Source organism: Plecotus auritus (genome assembly GCF_963455305.1).
Source record: "Plecotus auritus genome assembly, chromosome: 10".
Classification (NCBI taxonomy): Eukaryota; Metazoa; Chordata; class Mammalia; order Chiroptera; family Vespertilionidae; genus Plecotus; species Plecotus auritus.
Genome location: NC_137785.1, coordinates 8,918,757 through 8,940,034, shown reverse-complemented (window position 1 = coordinate 8,940,034; position 21,278 = coordinate 8,918,757). Strand labels below are relative to the sequence as shown.

Here is a 21,278-nt window from a genome sequence, read left to right as displayed (position 1 = left end):
TTTGAATTAGAAGAGCCAACAATCTTGGGGATTAATTAGCAGGTGCTTCTTATAAATTGTGGAAGGCCACATCACCGAAAAAGAAAGACATTTTTCTTGTCCTTACAAATACCTCCACCACATTTAGAACCTAAGGCTTTATTGATTGGAACAGTGACTCCTTCTAGGAGACCAAATAAAGGGACACCAGCAATACTGGGAGCATTGTGTTCAGGAGGACATCAGCAATGGGTCTCAGAGTTAATAAACACTCATTGAATTTTCTTTTCAACCCACAGGCTCTAAATCCCCAGTATGGACAAAAATGATGGCACACAGTAAACCTAGCAAGCTCAGGGAGCCTGGCATGGCATATCCAATCTTGCAAACTCATTGGCTAAAAATAACCATATAAGATGCTTTGAAATAAAACCTAGTCACTTTGGTAGTTATGTCCTAGCCTTTGTTTTGTTTTTTTTGCAGAGGGCAAATTTTACCTTATTGAGCCTGTCTGTTGTCTTTTTGCATCTGGGATAACATACCTTTGGATTTTCAGGGACATCTCTGTATCACAGACTCCTATGAGCACAATCTCCCAACACAGAAGACCACAGAGCCCCAATTATTATTGATATTGGGTTAAATATTAACTATTAACTAATCAATAAACTTAAAAAGAAGTTTATGTCTATGTGTTTTCCTTTTTATCCAATCTCAGAGGTTTTGCTCCTTAGCTCTCCCCCCAGTTTATCACCAGTGAATGTCATGTAACCCCCTTATGTCTTTTCCTTTGAGTCTAATGTATAAAAAAGGTGCAAAACTGCCCTTCTCCCGAGCATTACTCAAACTGTTGTTATTTTCCTTCCTGGCAAATGTCGTAGACTTGGTTCAAATAACCTTAGAAAACTTCTCCCCAGGTTTGGACATTTCTTACAACATCACCATAATCAATTGTTTCATGTGAAGCAGGAGAAAGTTACATGGAGGGGTATCAGCATTTCCAGGGACTCAACTGACTGAAGACCGATTTATAAACACAAATTTAGAGCAGACCCAGAACACAGCAAGTTAGTGCTTTCCCATTGCCTCAGAGAACAGAAGAAAATGCTCAATGCTCAGATGACTGTTTTTACTGTGTGTGTGTGCGTGTGTGTGTGTTTAATACTCACCTGAGGCTGTTTTTCCTTTTTTTTTTTTTTTTTTTACCCTCTCATTCCTTCCCTTTGAGATTCTGCCCTGGGTTCCATGCTTCCATGTGTCTAAATCCACTCCATTGAGCACTTTATTTTGTTAATTAGATTCCATATATGAGTGAGAGTAAGTGATACTTGTCTTTCTCTGACGGACTTATTTCACTTAGCATGCTGCTCTCCAGGTCCCTCCTTGCTGTCTGAAAGGGTAAAGATTCTTCTTTTTTACTGATGCATAGTATTCCTTGGTATAAATGTTCCACAGGTTTTTTAAAATATATATATTTTTATTGATTTCAGAGACGAACGAGAGGGAGAGAAAGAGAGAAATATCAATGATGGCGGGAAAATCATTGATTGGCTGCCTCCTGTGCAGTCCCTACTGGAAATCAAGCCTGCAACCTGGGCATGTGCTGTTGGCCTGAACCAAACCTGGGACCCTTCAGAGTGCAGGGTGACGCTCTAGCCACTGAGCCAAACCGCCTAGGGCTGTGTCACAGCTTTTTAATCCACTCATCTATTGATGGACACTTGGGCTGTTTCCACATCTTTGCCATTGAAAATTGTGCTGCTATGAACATAACGGCATATACATTCTATCTCATTGTTCGAGGTTTCTTAGGAAATATTCCTAGAAGTGGAATCACTGGATCAAATGGCAGTTTCATACTAAATTTCTTGAGGAAAGGCCATACTGGTTTCCATAATGGCTGTGCCAGTTTGCATTCCCACCAGCAGTGCACTAGGGTTCCCTTTTTCCACATCCTCCCCAGCACTTGTCCTTTGTTGATTTGCTGATGGCAGCCATTCTGACAGTGGTGGGGTGATACCTAAGTGTTGCTTTAATTTGCATCTCTCTGGTGATCTGTGACTTTAAGAATCTTCTCACATGTGTCTTGTCCATCTTATCCACTCTGCAGCCCAGGCAGAGCTGACACTTCGGATGGCATCAGAAGCAGATGCTCTTAAGAATGAGTGTCTGTTTATTGACATTAACTGTACAATGGATTCAGTGGAGGCAGGTTAGATCGAGTTAGAAAAGAGTTAGAGACTTGAGCAACAAGCTACCTTTGTCCTGGAGACACAGCCAAAAGTCCTGAATGAAGAAACAATGCCTGCCATTCAGAAAGAGCAGGTCCTGAAGAAAGATATGCAAAACCAGCCACGCAGGTGCAGGAGAAACACACTTGCCCCAGACATCACCTCCCCTGAAGGCGCTAGAGGGCCCTGAGTACACTTGGTGTGTTCTTGGGCTATTTGCCCCTAAATCCAGTCCTGGAGTCAGCTGAGGAAATGCAGAATTCCCGACCTGGAGCGTAGAAACTACATTACCCAGAAGGTGTTGTATGGAATGACAGCAGGCTGAGCCAATGGGGGCTGAGAAAAGGCAGTTTCCTTTGTCCATTTCTGTGGGCGGGACTTGTCCTCCTGGCGGGTGTTCGTGTTCTCTCAGGTCCGCCTCAGGCGGTCAGGAGTTCCTGGTCGCAGAGTCCAGTGGAGAAGGCAGGAGAGTGGTGTTCCCCGCCTCACAGCCCATGGCGGGAGCCTGCAGGGTGATCACAGCTCACACTTGGGATTGAAGCTCCCAGTCGCTACGTGGACCCACGCCAGGCCTCGGACAGAGACCGCCATTCCCTGGGCAGCAGCCTCTCCCGCTGCTCCCGCCCCGCTCGGCCCACAGAGTGCAATGGCGGCGCCCCCGCTGAGGAGTTTCGCTGAGGTGAGTTCCTGTCCGCCCGGGTGCTGGCGCCTGTCACGTCCTCAGCTCAGTCCCGCGTGGAGGACCGTGAGGAAGGCGGAGGGGAGAGAGGAGTGTTGTGGCTTCTGAGGACACAGCCAGTGCAGGGCAGAGAGGACAGGGGTGACTGCATCTGAGGTTCCCCTGAGGGTGTGGGCTGTGAGGATTGGCGGACAGATCAGAGGCTGCAGGGAGGACGTCACAGACTCATTGGGGCTTTCCCGGCTGTGGGGTCCATCAGAGGCCTGGGGTGGTCCTGGACCCGGCTGGAAGACAAGCTCTCTACATGCCATGTGCCAAGTTCATGGGGGAGTCCAGCGAGACCCAGTGGCATTGGAGCAGGAAGGGGGCAGAGCTGAGGGAGTGAACCTGGGTCTGAAGATGGGAAGGGGTTAAAGATTACCCAGTGGTGTGCACATCTGGAGGAAGGGTGAGCTGATGGTCCGCGGGACTTAAAGGCGAAGCATAAACCCAGTCTTGGCTTTGTCTTGGAGGCATGATCTAGGAGATGGCAGTGGAATTGCTTGGCAGGAAGGCTGGGGCCCTGCAGGCATCGCCCAGAGCTTCAATGGCATTGCTCTCTCCCCTCCCCTCCCCCCATCCTTCCCACCCAACCCAGCTGCTCTGCTGAGGGCAATCCCAGTGAGTAATGGGACTGTGATGAGAGAGCAGCCTGCACTGGCATTAGGGCCTGGTGTCCACACTAACCGGGTGCCCTGGAGGAGGTTGAGGGGGGGAAGGTGTGTAAGGAGTAGGAGTGGGGGTTCTCAGGGAGACAGCTCTGGTTTCAGTTGTCTGCATTCTGACAGGTTGGCGTGACCTTTGAGGACATTGCCCTGTACTTCTCCAGGGAGGAATGGAGCCTCCTTGATGAGGGTCAGAGACAGCTGTACCTGAATGTGATGCTGGAGAACTTTGAACTTGTATCCTCGCTGGGTAAGACCCTCACTCTCACCAGTGACTTGGATTTGGCTTTGCCATTTCCCAGGCCCCATCTCCCAGGGTGTGCTGTGTCCTCCCCTGTAGACTGTGGTTCTGCTTGATTTTCCAGTTTCCTGGGTAGTTGCTGTCCTGGGGAGGGTTGGTCTGTTTCCGCTGCTCCCTCTATTCCTGAAGTCCCAATTCTCCCCGCTGTACTACGTTCACAGGGAAGGACTTGTGGTTGGTAGTGTTGCAGGAAGCCTGAGAGATTCCGCCTTGATCAGTGAGGAAAGCATTTTCTATATTCCTGTTGGTCTTTTGTACATAGTTTTTGAAAAATTGTTTCTATATCCTTATTCTTGTTTATAACTGTATTTTATATAATACATTCTTTTGACTACCTTTTATATTTTACATATTAATTGCTTATGACATAGAGGAACACATATTTTTGCATGTGCTTTATTGCACTTTGCTATTCTTCAAAATTCACACCCGCTATTCTTCAAAATCCATGTTTTTGACAACCCTTTTTTCAGCAGGTCTAGTGCCACCATGTTTCTAGCAAGCTCAGATGCTTGTTACTAGTGCTTAGAATAATGTATTTGTAATGAAGTTATATGGAGTTTGCTTTGAGACAGTCATTGCATTGTTATTGGCCTGCACTATGGTATTAACATTCCTTTATTATTCCCGGGGAACTCCATCTATTTGTGTGAATTTCTGTCTATATCACAATTTTCGCTTTATTATGCTGATCAGAACAGATTCTACAGTCTCTCCAAGCGATTCCTTCATATAATTTGCAAGTATTTTCTTCCATTCTCTTGATTGCCTTTCATTTCATTTTGTTTATTGCTATTGTGCTGTGTAGGCGCTATTTTTCTTCATTTGTTGCAGTGTGGACTGTTTATTTTGTCTATTTTGTGTTGTGGTTGGTGTCACATTCAGAAAATCCTGTCCAAAACAAACCTCCAAAACTTTTTCTCTCGGTTGTCCTGAGGAGTTTTCAGTTTTAATGCTCACATTCAATTCTGTCCTGCAGGTTGAGTTACATTTTATCAGTGGTGTCCAGTATTGTTGTGTTTACATGTGAGTATTGATTTGAGCAGCACCATTCATTGAAGAAACTATCCTTCCCTACATCTGTGCCTTGCTGCTTTGACAAAGATTACTTGAAAGGATGTGCCTGGTTTTATTTCTGTGTTTTCTGTTCTGTTCTGTTGATGTATGTGTCTGTGTTTCTCTAGCAACACCTGTATGCTCCCTTTCTCTTTGTAATAAATTGACGTCAGGCAGTGTGATGCCACCAGCTTTGTTTTCACTCACTTTTATTTATTTTATTTTATTTTATTTTTTGCTATACGAGTTTTTTAATTTCATACATTTCAAGATTCTCTTTTCATTTCTTTGTAAAATATCTTTAGGATTGCATTTAATCTGTAGATTGCCTTGTGTACTATGAATATTTTCAACATATTTCTTTTTTAAAAATTCTTTATTGTTTAAAGTATTACACGTTGTATTACATATGTGTCCTCTTTCCCCCATTAATCACAAATGAGTGAGATCATGTGATATTTCTCTTTCTCCGACTGGCTTATTTCACTTAGCATAATTCTCTCCATGTTCATCCATGCTGTTGCAAATGGTAAGAGTTCCTTCTTGTTTTCAGCAGCGTAGTATTCCATTGTGTAGATGTACCACAGTTGTTGTTTTTTAATATATTTTATTAATTTTTTACAGAGAGGAAAAGAGAGGGATAGAGAGTTAGAAACAATGATGGGAGAGAAACATCGATTCAGCTGTCTCCTGCATACCCCCTACTGGGGATGTGCCCGCAACTAAGGTACATGCCCTTGACTGTAATTGCACCTGGGTCCCTGAGTCTGCAGGACGACGCTCTAGCCACTAATCCTAACCGGTTAGGGCTGTACCTCAGTTTTTTAATCCACTCATCTGCTGATGGGCACTTAGGCTGTTTCTAAATCTTAGCTATTGTAAATTGTGCTGCTATGAACATAGGGGTGCATATGTCCTTTCTCATTGGTGTTTCTGATTTCTTGGGGTATATTCCTAGAAGTGGGTTACTGGGTCAAATGGGAGCTCCATTTTTAATTTTTTGAGGAAACTCCATACTGTTTTTGACAGTGGCTTCACCTGTCTGCATTCCCACCTTCCATTCACAAGGGTCCCTTTTTCTCTACATCCTCTGAAGCACTTGTCGTTTGTCAAATAGTTGATGATAGCCATCCTGACAGGTGTGAGATGGTATTTCATTGTCGTTTTGATTTGCATCTCTCAGATGATTAGTGACTTAGAGCATGTTTTCTTATGTCTCTTGGCCTTCTGTATGTCCTCTTTGAAAAAGAGTCTGATTAAGTCCTTTCCCATTTTTTTTAATGGTTTATCTTCTTATTTATTTATTATCTAAAGTTCTACATATGTCCTCTTTTTTTCTGCTTATCCTCCCCCCCTCAGTCATTCCCACGCTAGGCAAACCCCACTGCCACATGTCTGCATCCATTGGTTATGCTAATATGCATGCATACAAGTTCTTTCGTTGCTCTTTAACCCCCCTGCCCTGCCATTTGTCTCTGGATCTATTCTTGTTCATCAAATTATGTTGAAAATTATATCCCACCTATGAGTGAGATCATGTGATATTTATCGTTCTCCAACTGACTTATTTCGCTTAGCATAATGCTCTCCAGTTCCATCCATGCTATTGCAAATGGTAAGTTCCTTCTTTTTTATAGCAGTGTAGTATTCCATTGGGTAGATGTACCACAGTTTTTTAATCCACTCATCTGCTGATTGGCACTTACGCTGTTTCCAAATCTTAGCTGTTGTAAATTTTGCTGCTATGAACATAGGGGTGCATATCTCCTTTCTGATTGGTGTTTCTGGTTTCTTTGGGTGTAGTCCTAGTAGTAGGATGACTGGGTTATATGGGAGTTCCATTTTTAACTTTTTTTTTTTTATTTTTTTTTTAAATATATATTTTATTGATTTTTTACAGAGAGGAAGGAAGAGGGATAGATAGTCAGAAACATCAATGAGAGAGAAACATCGATCAGCTGCCTCTTGCACACCTCCTACTGGGGATGTGCCCGCAACCAAGTTACATGCCCTTGACCGGAATCGAACCTGGGACCTTTCAGTCCGCAGGCTGACGCTCTATCCACTGAGCCAAACCGGTTTTGGCTCATTTTTAACTTTTTGGGGAAACTTCATAGTGTCTTCCAAGTGGCTGCACCAGTCTGCATTCCCACCAGCAGTGCAGGAGGTTTCCTTTTTCTCCGCGTCCTCACCAGCACTTGTTGTTTATTGATTTGTTGATGATAGCCATTATGACTGGTGTGAGATGAAGCAAGTCCTGCTCCATAGGGGTGTCTCCTATGATTTGCATTGTCGTTTTGCAAGCAAGTGTCTGATGCAGTCCTTTGCCTATTTCTTGATTGGATCATTTATCTTCCTTTTGTTAAGTTGTATGAGTTCTCTGTAAATTTTGGAGAAGAAACCTTTATCTGAAATGTAATTGGCAAATACATTCTCCCATGCAGTGGTCTTTCTTGTTGTTTTGTTGATGGTTTCTTTTGCTGTGCAGAAGCTTTTTATTTTGATGTAGTGCCATTTGTTTATATTTTCCTTACTTTCCATTGCCCTCAGAGCTGTATCGATAATGATATTGCTAGGACATATGTCTGATATTTTGCTGCCTGTGGATTCTTCTAAGATTTGTATGGTTTCCCATGTTATATTTAAGTCCTTTATCTATTTTGAGTTTATATTTGTATATGATATAAGTTTTTGGTCTAGTTTCATTTTATGCATGTATCTGTCCAATTTTCCCAACACCATTTATTGAAGAGACTGTCTTGCCTGCATTGTATGCTGTTGCCTCCGTTGTCAAATGTTGAGCATAATGGCTTGGGCCGATTTCTGGGTTCTCTGTTCTATTGCATGGTTCTATGTGTCTGTTGTTGTACCAGTACCAGGCATTTTTGTACTATCGGTTGGTATCTGGTATAGTGATCCCTCCAACTTTGTTCTTCTTTCTCAAGATTGCTACGGTGTTTGGTTGTTTTTCTTTTTATTTGTTTTATTCCATATGATTTTTTTGAGAGTTTGTTCTAGGTCTTTGAAATATGCCGTTGGTATCTTAATGGGAATTGCATTGAATCTCTAGATTGCTTTGGATAGTAGGGACATTTTAACGATGTTGATTCCACCAATCCATGAACACGGTATATTTTTCGATTTGTTTATATCTTCTCCAAAATCTTTTTTCAACTTCCTGTAGTTTTGGGAGTACAGGTATTTTAGCCCCTTAGTTAAGTTTATTCTTGGGTATCCTGATATTTTTGTTGCAATTGTAGATAGTATTGTTTGTTTGTTTGCTTGTTTATCTTTCTGTGAGTTGATTATTGGTGTATAAAAAAGCCATAGATTCCTGGGTGTTAATTTTGTATCCTGCTACATTGCTGAAAGCATTTATTATATTTAGTAGTTGTTTTTTTTTTAAATATATTTTATTGATATTTTACAGAGAGGAAGGGAGAGGGATAGAGAGCTAGAAACATCGATGAGAGAGAAACATCGATCAGCTGCCTCCTGCACACCTCCCACTGGGGATGTGCCCGCAATCAAGGTACATGCCCTTGACCAGAATCGAACCTGGGACCCTTCAGTCCGCAGGCTGACGCTCTATCCACTGAGCCAAACCGGTTTCACCTATATTTAGTAGTTTTTCGATACAGTCCTTAGGGTTTTCTATGTACAATATCATATCATCTGCGAATAATGACAGTTTTACTTATTCTTTCCAATTTGGAGGCCTTTCATTTCTTCTTGTCTGATCGCTATGGCTAGCACTTCCAGTATTATCTCAAACAGGAGTGGTGAAAGTGGGCATCCCTGTCTTGTTCCTGTTCTTAGGGAAAATGGTTTTAGTTTTTGCCCATTCAGTGTGATGTTGGCTGTAGGTTTGTCATAAAAGGCTTTTTTTATTTTGAGGTATGATCTCTGTACTCTCACTTTGCTGAAAGTTTTTTTTTTTTAATTTATTGATTTCAGAGCGGAAGAGAGATGAAGAGACAGATCGAAACATTAATGATGAGAGAGAATCATTGATCAGCTGTCTCCTGCACGCCCTCTACTGGGGACCAAGCCCGAAACCTGGGCATGTGCCCTTGGCCGGAATCGAACCTGGCATCCTTTCGTCCGCAGGTCGATGCTCTATCCACTGAGCCAAACTGGCTAGGGCTGCTGACAGTTTTTATCACGAAAGGGTGTTGGATTTTGTCAAATGTTTTTTCTGCATCAATTGATATGGTTATTTGATTTTTGTCTTTCAGTTTGTTTATGTGATGTATCATATTTATTGTTTTACGGATATTGTACCATCCTTGAATCCCCGGAATAAATCCCACTTGGTCATGTTGTATGTATGACCTTTCTAATGTAATGCTGGATCCGATTTGCCAGAATTTTGTTGCGGATTTTAGCATCTCTCGGGGCCATTGCAACCAAGTGGGAGAGCTGCTGTGCAGGAGACACCCCTGTGGAGCAGGACTTGCTTCAGTGGGGCTTTGGTGCTCAGTGAGTCTGCCCCTTGAGTGTGTGGCTTATGGATGTGAAGAGTTGTAAGCTGGTGTGGTGTGACACTGACCACTGTGTACACTGGCTCTTGGGTCTCCAGGGAGGTGTAAAGTCAGCCACTTCCTTTGGCCACCAAGCCGGATCTACAGAGAGATGGGCAGATTCTCCTCTTTGTTTGGGATTTGGAAGTGCCCCGATGAGGCCCAGCTGTGAAGCAAGGAATCTTAGTCCTGTTGCTGTGTCTTGGACCTTTTATTGATAGTTGGGGCTCCCTGACCCCACTTCATCTTGTTTGACAGGTTTTAGCCTGACAAGGACAGGCCATGTATATACAAAAGCTGCTGCACACAGCTTGGGTGGGGTTGTAAAGTGGATGGAGTGAGGTCTCAGGGAATCACTAGGGCAGAGGAAACAGAAATGCCTGCCAGTCAGCCCTGCAACTGGGAGGTCTAAGCATAGGAGCAATGATCCCTGAGAGCACCTATGTGTGGAAGAAAGCCTCTCTTGAGTTCCTGCCCCGATGCCAGTCAGTCCAGCGTCTCCTCATATGTGTCTTGGTTCCCCGCTAGCGCCCTGCCCTCCCGAGCCTCCCCTGGTACTGGAACTCCTCTGGTACTGCAGCTCCAAGGAAGGGGGATCCTGTCAGTTCATTTGGTAGTGCTTGTATTATATGAAGAGCTGCTACATCTCCTGCAGGCTCTGTATCACTCAGCCGCAGTCTGCACTGGTGTTTACAGACCGAAGTTCTTACTGCCAGTAGGGACTTTTTTTCCCAGTTCTTGAACCCTGGGTGTCTGGTGTTGTACTGGGACCTCTTCCTCCTCCGCGTGACCTCTGCAGAGACAACCTCCCTCCCAATTAAAAAAGTGGCCCCCGTGGGTACAGGACCAGCACCTTCCGTGTCTTAATACCTCCTACCATCTCAGTGTGCTTTCTTCTTTACTTCTCTAGTCGTTAGACTTCGTTGTAGCTAGCTTTCCATCAGTTCTGGCTGATGGTTGTTCAGTAATTTAGTTGTAATTGTGATGTGGTTGTGGGAAGCAGCGAGTATAGGCCTTTGCCTACACCGCCATCTTGGATCTCCTCTCCCTTAACTTTTCTAAATTCAATACTTTATTCTTCTTTTATCTTCACCTGAATAGTGAGATTATTTTTTCCATTGATTGTTTTCTTCTTAGAGAGAGAGAGTAAGGGAAAGGGAGATAGAGGAGAGGCAGAGAGAGAGAAAGAAACATCAATTGATTGCCTCCCACCGGTGCCTGCTCCAAGAGTCGGGATCAGACCTGAAAGCCATGTACCTGCCCTTTACTGGGAATGGAAAGCATGACCTTCCTGTGTACAGACAGGCACTCTCAGCACTTAGTGACATGGGCCAGGGCTATTTATTTATTCTTTAATTTATTTACTTTTAAAATATATTTTATTAATTTCAGAGAGGAAGAGAAGGAGAGATAGAAAAATGAATAATGAGAGAGAGAGAGAGAAAGAGAGAGAGAGAGAGAGGCGGGGGGAGAGAAGGAAACATCAGTGTGAGGGAAAAACATCAATCGGCTGCTTTGTGCACACAAGCTGACTGGATATAGAACCCACATCCTGATATGTGCCTTGCCTGGGAGTTCAATCCTCGACCCTTTGGTACACAGGACAAGGTTCCAACCAACTGAGCCGTACTGGCCAAGCCATTCTGTGGTGTGTAAACACAAAAATTTCCAATCTTTTTTGAGAATAGGCCTCTAGGGTCAATGATAGCAGAAGCAAGGTGGCTGCTGGAAGTAACTCTGACCCTTGTTTTTGACTGTACGAATTTTCAAATATGTTTATTCACCCAGTCTTTTCCAGTCATCCTTTCTCTAGAGTTCTCCTTTATTTGTGTTCTGGAATGCTGTTTGTCTTCAAGGTACTCTTATTCCCATTTCCTATGGGGTTTTTGTTTATGGATAGCTGTCTACTTACACTGGGATGGGGAAAGATGCTCATTTCTCTGATCCTGCCATCTTGCGGGTGTCACACACATAGGTCTTTTGTCTATGATCTCATTTACACTTTGTTGTTCTACCACAGTGTTGACCATCCATCTTTTCTGTTTTTCTTTGAAGATTTGCATCGTTTATCCCATGCAATGGCTCTAATGGAATTTAAGCAGAAGAATCATTTGTTCATGAAAGAAGCAACACAACTTTATGAATGACACAGAGGACCCACAGGCGGTCTTGCCTTGGTCAGAGGTCATTAGGGAGAAATTCTCGGCTGGCCTTTCTTACATTCATAGCTAGAAACCCAGTGTTTGGTTCCAGTTGCCCATTCCTCACCCAGTTATGCTTGTTTGTGCTTATGTTGATACTTTGCCTACTATTCAGTTCTAATAGTGATCATTTCTACTTGGTTTCCCACCTCACGCATAACCTTAACCTCTCTGGACTTTGCACCTCTGCCCCTTTTCACAGGTCGCTCTTTACTGCACTCCAATGTGGGTCCATGCCTGCAGCACCTTGGAGTGCACTGGTGTTATTATATTGACGTTGAACATCATGTGCTCTAATACAATTAATTTTTATGGCTTTGAGCAGCTTTAAATTATTCCACACAGACTCACATGGCCTGCATGGAAGCTCCTAGAGGAAGCCATTTGTGCAAGAACAATGAGTAGATCCTTCCTCTCTTCTTTGTGTCCCATCCTGTGCTTCTGTCCTTTCTTGGTGAGCTTTTCCTCATCGACTGACTTGTGGGGCCACACTATGTATTTCCTCAGAGTCTCCCTCATTTGTCTTGAAAATTGTTCTATGCAATCAGGCCTAGTCATGACACATAAACATTTGTGGTGAAGATATTCTGTTTTTATAAGGTCAACATGTACCTCACCAGCATTTCCTTTTGTTCAGGTTGCTGCTGTGGAGCAGAGAATGTGGATGCACCCACTAAAGGGAACGTTTCTGTAAGAGTGTCGCAGGCAAGGAATCCGAAGGCAGCCTTGTCTTCCCAGAAGAGCCATCCCTGTGAGAGTTGTGCGTTAGTCTTCGGAAACATTTTCCATTTGTCTGAGCTGCAGGGAACGGAATATGGACAGATACTGTTGAGGTGCGGGGGATGTACAAAACGGTTTTTCTTCAGTGTAAAAGTTCACCAACAGCATGTGAGAGAGAAGACTTTCAATACAGGTGTGGACAGGATCTCACTTGCAAACAGCTGCAATTTCAACGTGTCCCAGAATCATTTCACATGCGGGGATGTTGGGCAGGGTGTCCTTACTGCGTCCGGACACCTCCACCTAAAGGCTGCTAGCTCCAGGGAGTGCCTAAATGCTATTTCCACATGTGGGATGATGTTTCATAGGAGAAACAATTATTACACCAGAAAAGAATGTAAGAAAGACATTAGTTGCAACCACAATTTTATTCCGGAAAAGGATGTCCATGGAGGAAGTCAGTGTTTTGTGTGCTCTGAATGTGGAAAATATTTAACCAAATTTTCTAGCTTTCATGATCAACAGCAAGGTCACACTGGAGAAAGACCTTATCAGTGCAGTGAATATGGGAAAGCTTTTAGCAGTAGTAAAAGCCTAGGTGATAATGAAGCTTTGCACACTGGAGAAAGGCCTTATGAGCGCAGTGAATGTGGAAAAGCTTTTACAAGTAGCAGTGCCCTCCATAGTGATCAGAGAGTTCACACACTGTACCGGCCTTATGAGAACAATGAGAGTGGGAAATCTTTTATGAGTAGCAGTAACCTTCATTGTCATCATGGAATTCACACTGTAGAAGAGTCTTATAAATGTAGTAAATGTGGAAAAGCTTACACCGGTAGCACTAAAATTTCTTGTCATCAGAGATTGCACTCTGGAGAAAGGCCTTATCACTGCAGTGAATGTGGAAAGTCTTTTATCACTAGCACTGAACTTCATTGTCACCAGAGAGTTCACACTGGAAAAAGGCCCTATGAGTGCAGTGAATGTGGAAAAGCTTTTACAACTAACTCTCACGTACATAATCATCAGAGAGTTCATACAGGAGAAAAGCCTTATAAATGCAGTGACTGTGGAAAATCTTTTACATGGAGGACTGCCCATCGTTGTCATCAAAGAGTTCATACAGGAGAAAATCCGTATAAATGCAGTGAATGTGGAAAGACTTTTACAAGTAGCAGTGGTGTTCAATATCAGAGAACTCACACAGCAGAAAAGCCTTATCAATGCAGTGAATGTGGGAAAACTTTTACCACTAGCAACGACCTTCGTAGACATCAGAGAGTTCACACAGGAGAAAAGCCTTATAAATGCAGTGAGTGTGAGAAATCTTTTACCACTAGCACTCACCTTCGTAGTCATCAGAGAGTTCATACAGGAGAAAAGCCTTATAAATGCAGTGACTGTGGAAAATCTTTTAAATGGAGGACTGCCTTTCGTTGTCATCAAAGAGTTCATACAGGAGAAAATCCGTATAAATGCAGTGAATGTGGAAAGACTTTTACAAGTAGCAGTGGTGTTCAATATCAGAGAACTCACACAGCAGAAAAGCCTTATCAATGCAGTGAATGTGGGAAAACTTTTACCACTAGCAACCAACTTCGTAGACATCAGAGAGTTCACACAGGAGAAAAGCCTTATAAATGCAGTGAGTGTGAGAAATCTTTTACCACTAGCACTCACCTTCGTAGTCATCAGAGACTTCATACAGGAGAAAAGCCTTATACGTGCAGTGAATGTGGCAAATCTTTTACAAGGTGCTCTGGTCTCCAATATCATCAGAGACTGCACACTGGAGAAAAGCCTTATAAATGCAGTGAATGTTCGAAATCGTTTACCAATAGCAATGCGCTTCATTGTCATCAGAGAATTCATACAGGAGAAAAGCCTTATAAATGCAGTGACTGTGGAACATCTTTTACCTGGAACAGTGATCTTCGTCGTCATCAGAGAGTTCATACAGGAGAAAATCCTTATAAATGCAGTGAATGTTCGAAATCGTTTATCAATAGCAATGCGCTTCATTTTCATCAGAGAATTCATACAGGAGAAAAGCCTTATAAATGCAGTGACTGTGGAACATCTTTTACCTGGAACTGTGATCTTCGTCGTCATCAGAGAGTTCATACAGGAGAAAATCCTTATAAATGCAGTGAATGTGGAAAGTCTTTTACAAGTAGCAATGGTTTTCAATATCATCAGAGAGTTCACTCAGGAGAAAAGCCTTATCAATGCAGTGAATGTGGGAAATCTTTTACCACTAGCAGTACACTTCGTTATCATCAGAGGGTTCACAATGGAGAAAAGCCTTATCAATGCAGTGAATGTCGGAAATATTTTACCTGGAGCAGTGCTCTTCGTCGTCATCAGAAAGTTCATACTGGAGAAAATTCTTATAAATGCGGTGAATGTGGGAAATCTTTCAAAAGTAACAGTGGTCTCCAATATCATCAGAGAGTTCACAAATTAGAAAACCATTATGAGTGCAATTAACGTGAGATATCTCTCAGCCAAAAATCTAAATTTGCTCTGCACATATGAGTCCAAATGTGAGAAATTTCTTAGATGTATAAGAAATGTAGTTTCTTAATTAGGACTTAACAATAGTAAAAGAAATTTTGTGAAGGGCCTTGTGTCTGAATTTTATCTCATACAGTTAATCACCCACATTATGTAAACTCCCCATTAGTGTTTTTGCTGTTGTGTTTGTTTTTATGTTGGAACCATATGTATCTATGTTGCACTTTCCAATATACAGAGACTTGTTGCCGAATTTATAAGATCTATGTCACTGCATATTTCTGTTGCTGAAAGTATTTCACCTGAAGTAAGGCCCATACAGATGGCATCAATCACCATCCTCATGTTCCCAGGGAAGGTAACTCTTGTCTAATTTGTTCAAGAAAGTTAGGAATACCTGAGCCCTTTGTTCTTAGTTGTTTTCCCTTTCACCAGTTGGCATGTAGGACTGATTAGTGTTGGCCCAGAAAGCATAGTATTGCAGAGGGACTGTCATTCTCAAGGTCACACTTTCCCTACATGGCTGTGATGGTTTGGTTGAGTGCAGAAGTCATTAATGCCAGAATTGCCAATCTCATGTCTCTTTGGTTTGTAAAATAATGAAGGCTTTTTCCTAAGGTTTCTTGATACTTGGGTATTCTATTTATTCTGTGGGTTATCTTATAAGGAGATGTGGGCTCTCCAAGCATGATGAGGTGAACAACTTTTATGGGGTCTCACACATTCTTTGCTTTTCAGGGAACAGCATAGTGCAGAAATTAGCTCAGCAGTGTTTTCCAAATTTACATTGCTGCCCATCATTATCCTAGGAAACAATTTGACCTCTGTAGTCCTCATGTGAAGATGGATTCTTTGAGACACAGAGATCACTCCACAGAGGGGGTACCTGTGACAACCACAAGTATATCTTTTGGCAGCATGAATTTTTTTTGTTTGTTTGCAAGGGATGCTCATACCTTGAAGAGAGTCTCTCTTTTTAAAAAAAAAAATATATTTTATTCATTTTACAGAGAGAGTAAGGGAGAGAGAGAGTTAGAACCATAGATGAGAGAGAAACATCAATCACCTGCCTCCTGCACACCGTCTACTGGGGATGTGCCCGCAAACAAGGTACATGCCCTTGACCGGAATCGAACCTGGGACCTTTCAGTCCGCAGGCTGACGCTCCATCCACTGAGCCAAACCGGTCAGGGCTTTAGGGAATCTCTTGCTTAGGTCTTGCAGAGGCCATGTGCCCTAATGCCTACAATTCCATGGGTGATGGTCACTGATTGGAGGACCATCGCAGTTAGGGGAAACCCTTTCAGTGCAGAAACACTGAGCTAACAAGTTTTAGAGGGGACTGCAGCCCATCAGATGGAGTGTTCCTCCTCTAAACCTGCATCCAGGAATGTTTCTGAGAAAAAGACTACAGGAGCAGTGTGTGCACAGATCTGAGGATCTCTAGGCATGTTTATCTTCTGTGGACACAGTCGTTGTCATTGAATATAATCAAGAGGTTTGTGGCTTCCTGTACCCTCTCAGATGTTCACCTCAGAGCTATTGGTGCACTGGCAGAAAAGGAAGGAGAAAGGCAAAGGGTGTCTGTAGTTTAGGGATGTGGCTCGTGTTATTCAGCCAGCATTCTTGTTGTTTTGGGTGAAAGTTCTTTTTTTTTTTTTAATATATTTTATTGATTTTTTTTTTTTTACAGAGAGGAAGGGAGAGGGATAGAGAGTTAGAAACATCGATGAGAGAGAAACATCAATCATCTGCCTCCTGCACAACCCCACTGGGGATGTGCCCACAACCATGGTACATGCCCTTGACTGGAATCGAACCTGGGACCCTTGAGTCCGCAGTCCAACGCTCTGTCCACTGAGCCAAACCAGTTAGGGCAGGGTGAAAGTTCTTTATTGCTTGTTACATTTTCTGTCACTGAGGCGATATTCTCGCCCAGAGGGCATAAGAAGGTGGGTTGAATATAGATTTGCCAAACCTATTTTTCCAATATATTTCAATTTACATATTTTTAAATCTTGAAACATTTTTGAAAGCTATAATGAGTAAAATACATGTTTAGTATAGTTTTCCGTAAATTTTCATGTATGCATAAAGCTGAAACCGTCATTATAGTCATAATGGTGTCCGTATCTTTCACTGTGTAATTGCTTCATGTCCTCTTATAATCTGACCCCGTTCTTTACAGCTTTCCTAGTAACTGTGGATTTCCATTCCATTTGAATAAAGTACTTTGCTTTTTCTAAGTATTTTACTGCTTTAATTTATGTTTCATAAATACTCGGAGTTTCATTAAAGATATATTAGTAATTCATTTTTTTTTCTGATAAATATTCTTACCTTTGAATATATCACCAATAGCTTATCCACTTTTATGAATATTAGGTTATTTCTGAAAAAGTTGGATAAACATTTCTGTATAATTCTTTATATGGATATAAGATTTATTTACCTTTGTCAAAAATTGAGTCCAGCCCTAGCTGGCTTGGCTCAGTGGATAGAGCGTCAGCCTGCGGACTGAAGGGTCGCGGGTTTGATTCCAGTCAAAGGCACATGCCTGGGTTGCGGGCTCGGTCCCCAGTAGGGGGCGTGCAGGAGGCAGCCGGTCAGTGATTCTCTCTCATCATTGATGTTTCTCTCTCCCTCTCCCTTCCTCTCTGAAATCAATAAAAATATAGTAAGAAAAAAAATGTTATAGCAAAAAAAAAAAAAAAATTGAGTCCATAATCTGAATAGTTGAGTATTTGAATGTTTAAATTTACAAAGATTAGAACATTGTGGTCTAAGCTGAATATATCATCATGGATGTTGTGGTTCAGTTGGTTGGGTGTGATCCCATGTAAAGAAGGTAAGAGATTCTTCATTTTTACAGCTGCATAGTATTCTAGGGTATAAATGTACCATAGTTTTTTATCCACTCATCCACTAGTGGGTACGTGGGCAGTTTCCACATCTTTGCTGTTGTAAATTGTGCTGCTATGAACAGAGGGGTGCATCCTTTCTATTTGATTGTTTCAGGTTTCTTAGGATTGTTGTAGTAAAATATAGAAATGCTTAAAAAATGCTTAAAGAATGTTAGAAAAGTTAAAAAGTGTTTGAGTTAACTTCCCTTAAAAGTTAAAGTGTGCCCTAACTGGTTTAGCTCAGTGGATAGAGCGTTGGCCTGCAGACTAAAGGGTCCCAGGTTCGATTCCAGTCAAGGGCATGTACCTTGGTTTTGGGCATATCCCCAGTGGGGGGTGTGCAGGAGGCAGCTAATCGATGTTTCTCTCTCATTGATGTTTCTAACTCTCGGCCATCTTTTCTTTTTAAATATATTTTATTGATATTTTACAGAGAGGAAGGGAGAGGGATAAAGAGTTAGAAACATCGATGAGAGAGAAACATTGATCAGCTGCCTCCTGCACACCTACTGGGGATGTGCCCGCAACCAAGGTACATGCCCTACTGGGACCTTTCAGTCCACAGGCCGATGCTCTATCCACTGAGCCAAACCTGTTAGGGCTCGGCCATATTATCTACACTGCAGCCCAGGCAGTGCTATGTAATACTGTAGCCTTGAGAGTAGCTTATCTTGTTCAGTGGTGTAAACAGAGGAGCTGTTTGAATTAGAGGAGCCAACAATCTTGGGGATTAATTAGCAGGTGCTTCTTATAAATTGTGGAAGGCCACATCACCGAAAAAGAAAGACATTTTTCTTGTCTTTACAAATACCTCCACCACATTTAGAACCTAAGGATTTATTGACTGGAAGAGTGACTCCTTCTAGGAGACCAAATAAAGGGACACCAGCAATACTGGGAGCATTGTGTTCAGGAGGACGTCAGCAATGGGTCCCAGAGTTAATAAACCACTCATTGAATTTCCTCCTCAACCCACAGGCTCTAACTCCCCAGTATGGACAAAAATGATGGCACACAGTAAACCTAGCAAGCTCAAGGAGCCTGGCATGGCATATCCAATCTTGCAAACTCATTGGCTAAAAATAACCATATAAGATGCTTTGAAATAAAACCTAGTCACTTTGGTAGTTATGTCCTAGCCTTTGTTTTGTTTTGTTTTGCAAAGGGCACATTTTACTTTATTGAGCCTGTCTGTTGTCTTTTTGCATCTGGGATAACATACCTTTGGATTTTCAGGGACATCTCTGTATCACAGACTCCTATGAGCACAATCTCCCAACACAGAAGACCACAGAGCCCCAATTATTATTGATATTGGGATAAATATTAACTATGAACTAATCAATAAACTTAAAAAGAAGTTTATGTCTATGTGTTTTCCTTTTTATCCAATCTCAGAGGTTTTGCTCCTTAGCTCTCCCCCCAGTTTATCACCAGTGAATGTCATGTAACCCCCTTATGTCTTTTCCTTTGAGTCTAATGTATAAAAAAGGTGCAAAACTGCCCTTCTCCCGAGCATTACTCAAACTGTTGTTATTTTCCTTCCTGGCAAATGTCATAGACTTGGTTCAAATAACCTTAGAAAACTTCTCTCCAGGTTTGGACATTTCTTACAACATCACCAAAATCAATTGTTTCATGTGAAGCAGGAGAAAGTTACATGGAGAGGTATCAGCATTTCCAGGGACTCAACTGACTGAAGACCGATTTATAAACACAAATTTAGAGCAGACCCAGAACACAGCAAGTTAGTGCTTTCCCATTGCCTCAGAGAACAGAAGAAAATGCTCAATGCTCAGATGACTGTTTTTACTGTGTGTGTTTGTGTGTGTGTGTGTGTGTGTGTGTGTGTGTGTGTGTGTGTTTAATACTCACCTGAAGCTGTTTTTCCTTCTTCTTCTTTTTTTTTTTTTTCCCCTCTCATTCCTTCCCTTTGAGATTCTGCCCTGGGTTCCATGCTTCCATGTCTCTAAATCCACTCCATTGAGCACTTTATTTTGTTAATTAGATTCCATATATGAGTGAGAGTAAGTGATACTGTCTTTCTCTGACTGACTTATTTCACTTAGCATGCTGCTCTCCAGGTCCCTCCTTGCTGTCTGAAAGGGTAAAGATTCTTCTTTTTTACTGATGCATAGTACTCCATGGTATAAATGTTCCACAGGTTTTTTAAAATATATATATTTTTATTGATTTCAGAGACGAATGAAAGGGAGAGAGAGAGAGAGAAACATCAATGATGGGGGGAAAATCATTGATTGGCTGCCTCCTGTGCAGTCCCTACTGGAAATCAAGCCTGCAACCTGGGCATGTGCTGTTGGCCTGAACCAAACCTGGGACCCTTCAGTGTGCAGGGTGACGCTCTAGTCACTGAGCCAAACCGCCTAGGGCTGTGTCACAGCTTTTTAATCCACTCATCTATTGATGGACACTTGGGCTGTTTCCACATCTTTGCTATTGAAAATTGTGCTGCTATGAACATAACGGCATATACATTCTATCTCATTGTTCGAGGTTTCTTAGGAAATATTCCTAGAAGTGGAATCACTGGCTCAAATGGCAGTTTCATACTAAATTTCTTGAGGAAAGGCCATACTGGTTTCCATAATGGCTGTGCCAGTTTGCATTCCTACCAGCAGTGTACTAGGGTTCCCTTTTTCCACATCCTCCCCAGCACTTGTCCTTTGTTGATTTGCTGATGGCAGCCATTCTGACAGTGGTGGGGTGATACCTAAGTGTTGCTTTAATTTGCATCTCTCTGTTGATCTGTGACTTTAAGAATCTTCTCACATGTCTCTTGGCCATCTTATCCACTCTGCAGCCCAGGCAGAGCTGACACTTCGGATGGCATCAGAAGCAGATGCTCTTAAGAATGAGTGTCTGTTTATTGACATTAACTGTACAATGGATTCAGTGGAGGCAGGTTAGGTGGAGTTAGAAAAGAGTTAGAGACTTGGGCAACAAGCTACAGTTGGCCTGAAGGAGACACAGCCAAAAGTCCTGAATGAAGAAACAATGCCTGCCATTCAGAAAGAGCAGGTCCTGAAGAAAGATATGCAAAACCAGCCACGCAGGTGCAGGAGAAACACACTTTCCCCAGACATCACCTCCCCTGAAGGCGCTAGAGGGCCCTGAGTATACCTGGTGTGTTCTTGGGCTATTTGACCCTAAATACAATCCCGGAGTCAGCTGAGGAAATGCAGAATTCCCGACCTGGAGCGTAGAAACTACATTACCCAGAAGGCGTTGTATGGAATGACAGCAGGCTGAGCCAATGGGGGCTGAGAAAAGGCAGTTTCCTTTGTCCATTTCTGTGGGCGGGACTAGTCCTCCTGGCGGGTTTAGTGTTCTCTCCGGTCCGCCTCAGGCGGTCAGGAGTTCCTGGTCTCAGAGTCCAGGAGAAGGCAGGAGAGTGGTGCTCCCCGCCTCACAGCCCGTGGTGGGAGCCTGCAGGGTGCTCACAG

General features: G+C 42.6%; 1 protein-coding gene across 1 annotated transcript; it reads left to right on the top strand.

Moving 5' to 3' along the window:
• Positions 1 to 2,597: 2,597 nt before the first annotated feature.
• Positions 2,598 to 17,153, top strand: LOC308236432 (uncharacterized protein). The gene is made up of 3 exons (XM_080646107.1): positions 2,598 to 2,889; positions 3,717 to 3,843; positions 12,312 to 17,153. The coding sequence occupies exons 1-3, from the start codon at positions 2,857 to 2,859 to the stop codon at positions 14,882 to 14,884; spliced, it is 2,733 nt and encodes a 910-aa protein (XP_080502233.1). The 5' UTR covers positions 2,598 to 2,856; the 3' UTR covers positions 14,885 to 17,153.
• The last annotated feature ends 4,125 nt before the right edge of the window (positions 17,154 to 21,278 follow it).